The 13,502-nt window shown below is 39.2% G+C and overlaps 1 protein-coding gene across 1 annotated transcript in view; it reads right to left on the bottom strand.

Annotated features, from left to right (window-relative positions):
* Positions 1–9,375, bottom strand: part of SLC15A5 (solute carrier family 15 member 5) — an 84,373-nt gene extending 74,998 nt beyond the window's left edge. The window contains 4 exon segments of the mRNA XM_037033952.1: positions 96–104; positions 2,885–3,098; positions 9,013–9,052; positions 9,055–9,375. Coding sequence (XP_036889847.1) covers positions 96–104; positions 2,885–3,098; positions 9,013–9,052; positions 9,055–9,375 — 584 coding nt within the window.
* Positions 9,376–13,502: the final 4,127 nt, after the last annotated feature.

Genomic DNA, 13,502 nt, shown 5'->3' with positions numbered 1-13,502 from the left:
TGGCCCTGGACAGGTAGCTCAGCTGTTTAGAGTGTTATTCTGATAAACCAAGGTTGTCGGTTCGATCCCTGGTCAGGGCACATACAAGAGTCAACCAATGAATGCTTAAATAAGTAAAACAACAAAACTGATGTTTTCTCTCTTTCCTTCTCTCTTTATCTAAAATCGATTAAAAAAACGAGGACTTCCGCCAAGATGGAGGCATAGGGGGAAACACTGTGCCTTCTCCCACAACCAAGTTTGGATACAACAAAAGTTTTGGAGAACTAAGACACACCCAGAGACCAGAAAACGGAATTATATGGAAGTCCGACAGCTACGAACTGTTCAACGGGGACGGTAAGAGAGGCAGAGCCAGCAGCGGAGCTGGGTCGGGCAGGACAGACCTAGGAGCGTAGGCAGTCTGGACCTAGTCGGGGTGCGGGGCAGACTGACCAAGGTCGCACATTCGCGCGCAGTGAGACGGACCACGTAGGCCCCAGGGGGCAAACCCAGTGGTGGAGGGCTGACAGCGGTGGCACACTCGCGTGCAGTGGAGTGGGGCGCATGGCCCTGGTGACGGTGGTGGCTGCAGTGCTGGTGGGGGTCGCGGAGGCGGGCGCCGGAGGGAAGCCATTGTCCCTCTTTGACCCCGCTCCCACATACAACGTCACAACCCAGTGACTGAGTTGCCCTGCTCTGGTGAAAACCTAGGGCTCCGTTCCTGCTACTTAACAGGCACGAACAGCCCAAAAGATGGTGCAAGAACTCAAAGTCCCAGAGCCAATAACTCTAAGCGACCAACAGATTGCCAGCCTCTCAGAAGCCCAATTTAAAACACTATTTATCAGGATGCTCACAGAATTGGTAGAGTACAGTCACAAATTAGAGGAACATATGAAGGCTAAACTAATTGAAATGAAGGGAGATGCACAGGAAACCAATAGTGATGGAAAGGAAACTGGGACTCAAATCAATGGAATGGACCAGAAGGAAGAACAAAACATCCCACCAGAAAGGAATGAAGAAATGAGAATTCAAAAAAATGAGGAGAGGCTTAGGAACCTCCAGGACATCTTTAAACGTTCCAACATCCGGATTATAGGGGTACCAGAAGGGGGAAAGAAACAGCCACGAGTGGAAAACTTATTTGAACAAATAATAAAGGAGAACTTCCCCAGTCTGGCAAAGGAAATAGACTTCCAGGAAATCCAGGAAGCTCAGAGAGTGCCAAAGAAGTTGGACCCAAGAAGGAACACACCAAGGCACATCATAATTACATTAGCCAAGACTAAAATGAAGGAGAGAATCCTAGAAGCAGCAAGGGATAAGGGGACAGTCACCTACAAAGGAGTACCCATCAGACTGTCAGCGGATTTCTCAAAAGAGACCTTACAGGCAAGAAGGGGCTGGAAAGAAGTATTCCAAGTCATGAAATCCAAAGACCTACAGCCAAGATTGCTTTATCCAGCAAAACTTTCATTTAGAATGGAAGGACAGATAAAGTGCTTCTCAGATAAGGTCAAGTTCAAGGAGTTCATCATCACCAAGCCCTTATTATATGAAATGCTAAAGGGACTTATATAAGAAAAAGAAGATGAAAAATATTAACAGTGAAAGGACAGCAAACTCACAGTTATTAACAACCACACCTAAAACAAAAGCAAACCAAGAGGACAGCTAGATCAGGAATGGAACCATAGAAATGAAGAACACATGGAGGGTTAGAAACAGGGGGGTGGGAGGAGGAGAAGGGGGGAGAGGGCACAGAAAATAGCATAGATGGTAGGTAGAAAATAGATAGGGGGGAGGGTGAGAATAGTGGGGGAAATATAGAATCTAAAGAAGTTGAGACACGTGGTTATAAACTAAGGGGGGGAGAATAGTGGGGGAGGGAGTGTGCGGGTGGAGGGGAATGAAGGGGGGAATAGAACAACTGTAATGGTATAATCAATAAACTATATTTAAAAAATAAAATAAAATAAAATAAAATCGATTTAAAAAACAACAACGTGTCTCACATCTGTTTGACATCCACTGATGAATACCAATAAAAACAGCAAACTTCTCTATTAAATTGAAATGCTCTGCCTTAAAAATCAAAATTTCATTTTTTGAAAATTTATATTTGATAATAAAAATTGATTCCTTAAAACCACATAAGACTGAATAAAAACTCATGGGAAAAGGAAGATCCATAGAAAGGTGGTATGGTTTTCAGGGAACATAAATTTTTAGATGATGGGTAAAGTGGATGCAAAACAGAGGTACTGGTTGATGACTGTACAATACTCTGTCCTTCCTATCTTCTCTCTGTATTTCCCTCTGAATGATAATCCCTGCCAAAATAGAGTAATCCAATATAATAGCTACTAATAATAACTACCACTTATTGATCACCTACTATGTACTAACTAGGTTCTCTGCTGGCAATATGCACATTATTACCTCTAAGAAAAGCCAAGAAGTATTCTTATAACCCTTTAGAAAGGATTCCCCTGAAGTTTATAAAGAATACATGACTTGACCAAGGTCAGGTGGTTAGTGTTAAATAAAGTTGAGACTTCCCCCTAGGCCTGCTTGGCTCCAAAGCCACATTCTATACCTGATGTCGAGCCATTTCACATCTGTTTATTTAGAGGATAAAGTATCAGTGTGTTTCCAGAAGGTGCTGGTAAGTGGCATCGATGTGTGTCTGACTCATATTTCCTTGCAGTTAGTGACTGAATCATTGTCACAGGCATGGTCACACTGTGAACTACCTAGCCTAATCAATGATGGAGATTGAACTACTACCAGCAGAATAGCATCAGGGAACAAACAAGGAGAAACCACAAAGGGAGAGGAATGTCAGAAACCTCGGTTTTCTCCTAACCAGTGCAGCCTACCAGTTAAAAAACAAAACAAAAACATTTGCTTCTGTGCTCCATGCTCCTGAAGGCTGTAAGCACCCAGTGGGCAAATGATGACTCTTACTCCCCCTGTGCTGAGGCAGATGGCCAGCAGGGCTACATAAAACAGCCTGTTCTTCTCCTGTTTTGGTATGTTGTTGATCCTATGGTGACTCCCTACATAGAAATCTCCCAAGGGGAAAGCAACCACAGATAACAAAGCAGTGCCTGTAAACAGAGGGAAAAAGGAGAGAAATATGGCATAAACTAATGAAATCACCAAATCACATCATACATAAGGGTTTTCCTCTGAAAGTAGCTTGATTATGTGATTGTCTTATTAAAATATGTTGACCATTGCCATCCCAGAGATAGTGTGATTTTTCTAAATGTGAAGATTTCCTTCAATATATATTTTATCTGACCCAGAGTCCTCATTCTGCCCCCTGTTAAGCTTGAACTATCTTTTTTTCCTCAGAATATATATACAAATCATGCCCATTTTAACAAAATTAAAATAATTCAGAAATATATCATGTAAGAAACTGAAGGTGCCTGTAATCTCACTCCCAGAAAAACCACTGTTAACAAGGGTTACTTGTTCTTAATCAAGAGAGTGATAAAAATTGTCATGATCTCAGACATCTCAGAAGCCTATTAAGTAAAATGTTTTAAGAATAACATCATTGTAGTTAGAGGAGAACATAGCCTCTCTTTTCCTTTTATACTTCTCTTTCTCCTTTGAATGCCCTTCTTTCCCTCATTTCTCACACAGTAGGTGGTGTCTTTGCAGCACACAGAGGCAAGCAGCCTGGACAGAGGGTTGTGAGGTGGGTGATGCAGTTCAAGGTGGGAGGAGGGGAGGCCTGACAGTGACAACGGAGCGATGAGCGTTCCTCACAGTGGCTGCACTTGAAGACTTTCCTTGTCTAATAGAAATTACAGTTCACTTCTATACTTTTAATAATCTCTTTATAGCTTGAGAAAACATTCTTATTTATTATATTATTCCCTCTGGGAAAAACTTTGTGATGTCAAAGAATAGATTTTCTAATTCCACTTTTGCAAAAAAAAAAAAGAGGAAGAAATAAAGGAATGAAGGGAGAAAGAAAGAAAAAAAGAAGAAAGTTTTAGTGAGGTTAAATGATGTTCTCAGTGCTACCAGATAATTCAGGTATAGTCTTCCTTTTCTTGGAGTTCCTGTTTTCAAATAGTCAAATCATCAATTTTTAAATTAACTCAATTAGTGAAAAGTGGCTTCTGTGTGTTAGTATTTGTCCTCCATTTTATTAATTTACCATTCATATTTTTGGTATAAATTTTACGTGGTTAATTTTCTCAATTAGACTATAAGCTTCTTAAAGGCACAAAATGGTTCTAACAATTCTGTTGCATTCGCAATGTGAGGAATAGTTATCTGGTAACAAACTGATTTATCAGGAAGATAGGCCCTTCAAACAGTTGACTTTAAAATATTTCCTATCAAGGTTGGTCAGACAGACATGAAACCAACTGTTCTGTCTCTGCCACTCAATGCTCATCTCCGGAAGGGTGCAATGAAGCCTGGCTAGGCTAAGGTTATCCATAGAGGGTGGACAGAGGAATTACTTCTTGCAGCAACCATTTATTGAAAGACAAAGGACTTTTAGTTTTACCATTGTGTGACAAAGGCACTTTACTTCCATCTTTTTATAGCATGTCATAATATACTGATTTCATTAGCTCAAAACTGTATTTCCATCTGCTACAAAATTGAGGTAATAAAAATACACATCTATGACATCTATGATGTGTGCTACTGCGCACTGCATAATCAACGCACTTGAACTTGGTAGCTTTGCATAAAGCCTCAGGATGTGTCATATCCCCTGTTAGGAGGCAGGATAGAGCGGGCCCTGGCTCTTCTCTTGACGAGCAAATCCAAGAAAAGCAATCATGCAGGTGGAGAATTGTATTGTGATGTGGTAAATGCACTCGTATAGGTAAGATCAGAGGGTGGTAGAGCACAAAAAATAAGCAATAAACATTACATAGGACTTGAAGTAAGAGCAGGAGTATTTAAGCATTGAATATAGGGTGGAAAGATATAGGAAGGCTGAGCATTTTGGGCATGGGCAAGAGCATGTTTCAGATTAAGAAAATAAGGAACTAGGCAAGGAGAAGTTTATCATGGTTGTGGTTGTATATACAGACAGAAGTCTGGACTTCTAATCAAGATGGAGGCGTAGTTAGACATGCTTTCCTTACTTTCATAACCACGAAATGAATTACAACTAAATCTCGAAGCAAACAACACCCAGAGCTGTCAGAAAATTGAGCTGTATGAAAGTGTGACGACCAAGGGTTTAAAGAAGCCACATGCATCCAGACAGGCGTGGGGGGAGGGGGAGGGGGAGATAGGGTGGAGAAGTGAGGAGACATGGCACGGTGCAGAGGGGCAGTGGCAGTCGTGGAACTGGCACAGGCTGTCCCACGTTCATGTGTGGTGGGTAAAAATCAGGAGGGATACCCTGGAAGCAAATAATCCCAGCCCCAAGCCAGACCACACAGCCCAGGGTTTCAGAGCCAGGAAGAGAAATCCCCATAACTTCTGGCTGTAAAAACCAGGGGGTTGGGGCAGTGGAAGAAACTGCTGGATTTTTAGGAAACTTCTCTTAAAGGGCCCACGTAGTCTTAAAAAGTATGCAAACCCACCCACTCTGGGATTCAACACCAAGGCCATAGCTGGGATGGTGACAGTTGCATACAGGGAATGGGCGAAGTGACTGGAAAAGGAGTGAATGCCGGGCAGACTCCCAGAAGACAAGCTTTGGCACAGTCCCCTCTCTGAACACCCTCACCCACACGAACCACAAGATAGTGAAGCAGGTTGCCCCAGTCTGGCAATTAGCTAAGGTTCTGTCCCACACAATTTACAGGTGCCTTTTATAGGTAGACAAAGCAGCTCTACCTAATACACAGAAACAAACACAGGGAGGCTGCCAAATTGAGGAGACAAAGAAATATGACCCAAATGAAAGAACAGAACAAAACCCCAGAAAAAGAACGAAAATAAATGAAGATAGCCAACCTATCAGCTGCAGAGTTCAAAATACTGGTGATCAAGATGCTCCAAGAACCCACTGAGTAAGGCAACAATATAAAGGAAGAAATGAAGGTTACACTAAGTGGAATAAGAAGAATTTATAGAAAACTAACAGTGAGGGGAAGGAAGCTGGGGTTCAGATTAAAGATTTGAAACATAAAGAAGAAATAAACAATCAACCAGGACAGAATGAAGAAACAAGAATTCAAAAAAATGAGGAGAGTTTAAGAAGACTCTGGGTCATCTCCAAAAGGGCCAACATCTAAATCATAGGAATGTCAGAAGGAAAAAAAGGAAGAATAAGACAGAAGCATTTGAAAAATAATTAAAGAAAACTTCCCTAATTTTTTGAAGGAAGTAAACATATAAGCTTAGGAAGCACAGAGAGTCCCAAACAAGTTGGACTCAAAGAGGACCACACTAAAACCCATCATAATTAAAATGCCAAAGGTTAAATATAAAGAAAGAATCTTAAAAGTAGCAAGATAAAAGCAGAGAGTTACCTATAAAGGGGTACTCATAAGACTTAGCTGATTTCTCAAAAGAAATCTTATAGGCAAGAAGGGGCTGGAAAGAAGTATTCAGAGTCACGAAAAGCACAGGCCTCAACTTAGATTACTCTGTCAAGTAAGGTGATCATTTAGAATGGAAGGGCAGACAAAGTGCTTCCCAGACAAGGTAAATCTAAAGGAGTTCATCATCACCAAACCATTATTATATGAAACGTTAAAAGGATTGATTTAAGAAAAAGAAGAAGATAAAAACTGTGGACGTGAAAATGACAGCAAATTTACAACGATCAACAACTGAATCTAAAAAAAAAAAACCTAAGCAAACAATCAAAACAGGAACAGAATCACAGGTAGAGGGTTATCAGCTGGGATGGGGAAGGGGCCGAGTAGGAAAAATGGTGCAGGGATCAAAAAGCATAATTATTAGATATAAAATAGGGTGATGTTAAGAGTAGTATAGGAAATGGAGAAGCCAAATAACTTATATGTATGACCCACGGACATGAACTAAGGTGGGGAGGAATGCTGAGGAAAGGGGGGTACTAGGTAGAGGGAGGGAAAATAGGGAAAATTGGGATAAAGGTGATAACATAATTAATAAAATATACTTTAAAAAGACAGAAGTCTGGAGAGGAAATTCGGGACAAATTGTAAAGTTTATATACAAAATCAGATTTTATTTTTTAGATAATTGAGCCAATGTGTAGATTTATTCTTTCCGGAAGTCAGTGTTGTTGATGGAAAGATATATGTACTGGAGTCACACTGACAGCCAAGCCCAGTGAATGGATGATTGTGTGGTCAAGTAAAAAGCTGCATTTCTGGGCAATTTAAACAGAAAACACATTTTTGATAGAACCTGTGATATTTAGTAACTGATTAGAAAATTGATGGAAGACATGAGAGGGAGACACAAGGAAATAATTTTTAGTTTTTAAAAAGAATGGGCATGGAGTTTAGCTTAGATGTTCTGTCTACCAAATTACAAAATTTGAAGTTCAGTTCTAGTCTGATGATTTATACAGAAATTTAGAATAAAAGAATTTACCATGTTAACTGTTACCAGTTAAAAGTAAATCATTCAGGTTCTTGCTTAAAAGTCTCCTTATCAGAAAACATTCCCTGATACAGATCAGCAACCTTGTCACTGTCTAGTCCATCCTGTCCCCTTACCTAGCATATTTTTGATCATGACATACATTGATCTGACATAATATCTATTCACTTATTTCATCTCTTCCTGCACCAGAAAGTCAACTTGGGAAGAGAAGAGAATGTTTTCTTCTCTTGTTACACTTCCAGGTTCTAGAACAATGCCTGGGACAGAGTATCAATGAGAAATGTATGTTGAATGAATATTTGCCCTGCAGGGATTTAGTTTTTATCTCCCAGAACTGAAGCAGTAAAGAAGATTGCAAGTTTGTATCACACTCTAGTCTATCCAGCGAGCATTAATTTACCACCTGTGGGAAACTGTGTGGTGTGTTGTCCATCCGCTACCCATCCCTTCCTCATTCCCCTCTCCCACCATTTCCCCAGACCTGCACTTCTCCATGTTGCTGAACAGCATGTGCACTACTTTCTGAAGGTCCTCAGCTAAGGAGCTTGGAGCTTATTTTTGTTCCTCCACCATTTTAATGCCCCTATTTAGTTGCCTAGTTTTTATGGGATTTTTTCCACCTTTTGTTGTCGATTGACACTTCTCCATTGCCTGGATCATCATCCTGAGATTTTTCTGGTCTCTCTCTATTTAACTGTAGTTGCCCATCCTATTTATAGAAGAAAAACATTTCCCAAATGTTTTCGTCATATTATCAGTGACTCCTTGTTGCCTAGAAGAACAACTTGAACTTTTCAGCCTATAATTCTAAGCTGTTTATCAACTTGCTCTCTATACCTCAAACAGTCTTGATATTTCCCTAACATTTCTGGCAATCATGTCACTCCCAAACTTTAGATATATTTATTTTTCTCTTTGTAAAGAGGCATGATGTAGTATTTGAATTCGTCAATTTTTTAGCATGCAGCCATATTTCATGGTATGAAAAACACATCTTCATATGCAATCTTAATTACTATACGACTAATTAAAAGATAGCCATTTGATGAAAACATTCCTCATTTACTCTACATGAACTTCAAAAACGCTTTAAGCACATTTAATCTTAGTTTTAAAGTAAATGAACTACATGTTTCACATAACGTTTTTCATGAATTTGGACTTGAGGTAGGAAAGGGGGTAGGAAGGAGGCATTCTAAGGAGTACACAAGACAGAAATATATAAAGGTAATTACTATAAAATAACCAGGGCAACCAGATAATATCAAAGCATCCTCCACACACACACACACACACACACACACACACTAGCATTCCTCAAATAATGCAGAGAAGGTGGAGTAAACTGAAACAACATTCTTACTTCATTGATGGCATTTTACTGTAAGATCAAAGCAGAAATAATATAAACTAAAAATTCTAACAAAATTCTAACAATCTATTTAATTAAGTTGCAAAACAATCAAGTCAGAAGAGGACACTCACCCAGAAAATGTAGAAGTAAGCACATATATATGAGCTTACTTTTCTTTCTAAACAGACATCAGCAAACCACCCCACAAACACGGGGGTAGTTATTGAAATTCCGATAAAACACAAGTTCAAAATGGCTACTTGGTAACTGTGATAGCCAAGCTTGACAGGGCAAAAGGGGATCGTATTGCAGACGACTTCAAAGAAAGGGAACCTCTTCCACAGCTCCACCAGAAGCAAATGGATTCCAACCTGAATTTTTTTCATGGAGTACGATGAAGAATAGTGACCAATATGTCTTACATTTTTCTCCTTCTCAGTGCTGTGATTTAAGGGCACTTTCTCCTCAGTTATTTTAAAGCCGACAACAGACATGACTACCCTCCTTGAGTACAACTTGTGTCAGTGATTCGAACTTGGTGATATTTTTTACCCCTACCCCTTTAATGGAAAAATAAATAAGATCTTTGCTTTGAATTTCACAATTCCATGCTAAAGTTTCATAACGTTTTTCACACATTAATGTCGTTCGTTTTAATGATCCAGGAGCACAAGAAAGAAGACTAGAGTTTAGATGTTCGCGGTAACCCAGTGTAGCCAAATCTAATTTGTTTGCCTAATTACTCAGAGCCTAAATTAGGCTTTTCCTCCAAAATGATATCGAATTATCTGAATCCAGTTGCATATGTGTGGAACCTCATCTGCCACGCACTGATAAAGGTTTAAATACTGAGGCAGAAGAAGCAGTTTTCCGGGAGAATTTGAGCACTAGATCAAGAAATAATTTGAGTCTAACAATTTCTGATACTTTAATTAAACAAGCCAGAACAGTACCAAGAGATAAAGTGTGAAAGGAAATCTGTTTTGAGGGGGCAGGATGCCTTATCATTATTACATTTCTTGTTATTTTTGGTTGGAATTCTGATAAGAAAGCTAATTAGGTAACGAAAGTGCTAGTACATTTAGGTAACAAGCAGAGTTTGCAAGAAAGTAATTTAAGTGCACTAATGAAAGGAGAAAATATTAAACAAAAGCCCTCTTCCTTTAAGTTGACCCCCAGCTCACGGAGCAGCCTCTCGGAGGAAATCAGAATCAAAAGGCGCTATTTGACTCATTACTAGTCAGCAGCAGGGGTACAGCTACCATCCAGCACATGCTTTGGGGAATATCGGATCTGGTATCCCCCTGACCCTCCAGCTGGGTGAATGGATGTTAGCATTCTATTTTGGAAAGCAGGAGGGCACCAATTAAGCTAAAAAAGCAGCAGTAAAAGCGAACACTTTAACATTCAGGGGTTTAGCTGCAAGGACATACAAAGACAAGGCAATGGACTGTTGGGTCAAAGTCATAATGATTCAACTCAGAGAGTGAGGAGAGGAATGTTATTTTCATGTTGGAGTCAGAAGCAAAAGACTGATAAGGGCTTTTGACTCTGATTCTTATCTTTTGACCTGAACCATTGGAGCAAAACACTTTGTTTTGACCCCTGCTAATAGTCGCATTGTAATGGTAGCTATTTTCATCTGCTCAGCATCACTTCCCCTCTTTGGTAACAATGCCCTATTTTTCCTTTGTGTAGAGTGATAATGCAATTTATTATCCAAACTTGGACACTTTTGTGAGTAAAAGTGATTCTATTTATAGCTATTCTTGAAAAATAGTTATAAATTGGGGCTGTCTAGGGCAAACCCCAACATGTGGTCATTCTACTTTGGGGGAATGAATTCCATCTATTACATGAGATCCTGGTGGGGCAATTAATCAGGGTATCTCTTTCCTTCTGGCCAAGCAGATCAGCACATGGTCAAAGGCAGTCCTTTCACTTTTTTCAATTCCTGAAAGGCATTCCTTTCAGGAATTTGAATCATGAGCAGAAGACTCAAGACTAGTCATGGTGGAGAATTCAGTGCCTCCTGGGTTCTTTTCCTTCAGGATGCAGAGTAGTTTTTCTTTCTGTGAAGGTCTTAATCTCCAGTTAACTTCGATTTGATCAAGTCAGCGGCCTTTGGTTTCTATGGCTTACAAAGAACCTCTACCATGAACAAATATGATAGTTCATGTTTGCCCCGGGTGCAAGGGACAGTTTTTCTGCAGCCACAAGCTGAGACATTTATCCAGCATCTGACAAGGAATTCCCGGAATGTTATTTCATATTAAAAATTATGCTGCCCTTCCCAGGTCCCCATGGTGGTTATATTTGAATTCCTTGGCTCCTCTGTGTATCCTTGCCTAAGAACAGGCCACAGGTGGTAGGAGCCTGTGGTTTGGGGGTGGTTGAATTAGGTAGAGTAACATTTGCTGAGTAGAGTTGAAGCAATAAGGAAAACACTGCTTTCTTAGTGTTTCTCAATACCAAGCTCAGAGTGAACTTAAAGAACAAATAACAAGTCCACTTGAGAACAATTGACAGGGAAAATTGAATGCCACCATCTTTATCAGCAAGCTTGAAACCTTGAGTGAGGACAAACACATACTGTGGTTTTATGTAACTCTCCCCACACCCAGGCTTATTTTCTGTCCCTCTCCTTCCCTCTCCTGACCTCTCTGAACACAGTGATATTTTTCCTCCATTATAGAAGCAGTAGATACAATTTGGAAACCATCGAAAGATACAAAAGAGAAAAACAAACACTGAACATTTTTGGAGCATTTATTTTGATGTTTTTCCCTTCATGACTATTTTTTATTCGTAGGTTTTAAATATTTAAATTATATAATTGTATACAATTACTGTATAATGCGTATTTTACTCCTTTTGTAGGTAATGCTATAAGCACTTTAACATGCTATAATGAACTCTTGGTAAATAGAAACTTTTATGGTTGCATTAATAGATGTATTATTTACTTAACTGTTTCTCCACTTTTGGTAACCTTTGTCTCAGGTGAGTTATAAGCAGTTTTTCTTTAACTTTTGACCATGAACTCCCATTTAAAAGAAAAAAAATGCCTTTATTAAAATTGTTAGAATGGATATATGTGCATAAAGCTTCCCCTGTGCCCACGTTATATTTTTAGGCTAGTATTTCAGAGGCAATTTTACTGGGTCAAGGTGTAGGGAAGTTTTTAGGTGTCTTAATACATAATGTCAAATTACACTACAAATGTCAGACTTTATTTTTTTAATTGAAACGTCTTTTTTTAATTGTTTTTGGAATGCAGAGATGATACTTAACAGAGAGCATGCTCTTTAAACTACAGACCAAGTTTTTCTTGAAGGGCCTCAAGAAGTTGTTTTCACTGGTTCAAGGCAGGAGCAGATTCAGAAGGCCTAGACCAGGGAGCCAGGGGGATGTGGGAAGAAAGGAATGATGAAGCTGAAGAGAAAGAAAAAAAAAGCCAGATCACAAAGTCTGGCTTCATAAGACAGACTTTTGATTGGTTCTTGAAGACATTCCTCTTTTATATGGTGGACCTGTCCAAATAAATGGACTCTACAGTAAAGCATGGAGTAAAGGACTAAAGTCTTTCATAACAAATCATTTTTTTTCTATTCAACATCAGAAGTATGAGCACCAGTTAAAGAGGCATCGACAAAACTTAATAATCCTTAGCTACTTATTTTACTAAGACCATCCCCTAGAATACTAGTGTAGTAGTAGACACAAACATGAATGAGAAAAAAAAGTACTGGAATCTGGAAGAAATGGGAAGCAGAATTTTTAGGACTAATTGGATAGGTGGCATGAGGAGGACATGGAGGATGACATGCAGGTTTCTAGTGTAGACACCGCAGTGGATGGTGATGCTATTCAGTACAAAGGGACAGGTCTGGGGTAAAGTAAGGTGACTTTACTATCTGACATGTTGTGTCTGACACACATATGGCACATCCAATAGATGATGAAATCAAATTCCCTTTCTTGTGTGTGTGTGGGAAGCGTTTCTTTTTGCCTTGGGTAGAGGTGACGCATAACCTCCAGAGGCTCTTTGTATAACATGTTAAGCATTTTCAAGGCAAAGGCAGCTTAGAACATTACTATTTAATCACCTCTCCTGAATACCATTCGGATTTCATGAGACTTTATGAAGACACTGTACTGATCCTGTGCAAAGCAACCAGACAAAGCTGTAGGATACCATAACCAAGGCCAAACATAAACTATAAAACAACAATGACATTTTTTGAAAAAAGACAGGTTTTGTTAAAACAAGAAAATGGACGTTTTAGTTGTTTTGAAATGAATTACAAAACACTAATCTGATTCTATTTTAATGTGAACTTCTTGGAGTCACTTAAAAATTTCTTATAGAAAACTAAAAAATTTGGCTGTGGCTTTAACACTAGATTATATTTTAAAGAAGAAGCACATAAGCATTTGAATCATGCTCTATTAATGTGACGGCAACATTATTTCATTGTCATTCATTTAAGATTTGGGATTTGCCTGTGCCAATTATATATGTAGGAGGAAACAACTAACATTTATAGGACTGGTCTTAAAAATGTTGATGAATGTTGAAGGTTTTAATACCAATCATTTGCTTAGAATATGGGCTAGA

This window comes from Sturnira hondurensis, unplaced genomic scaffold (assembly GCF_014824575.4).
Source record: "Sturnira hondurensis isolate 20B ecotype Veracruz unplaced genomic scaffold, ASM1482457v3 Scaffold0021795, whole genome shotgun sequence".
Classification (NCBI taxonomy): domain Eukaryota; kingdom Metazoa; phylum Chordata; class Mammalia; order Chiroptera; family Phyllostomidae; genus Sturnira; species Sturnira hondurensis.
The sequence above is the reverse complement of the archived record's forward strand: the minus strand, read 5'-3'. Positions and strand labels throughout refer to the sequence as shown.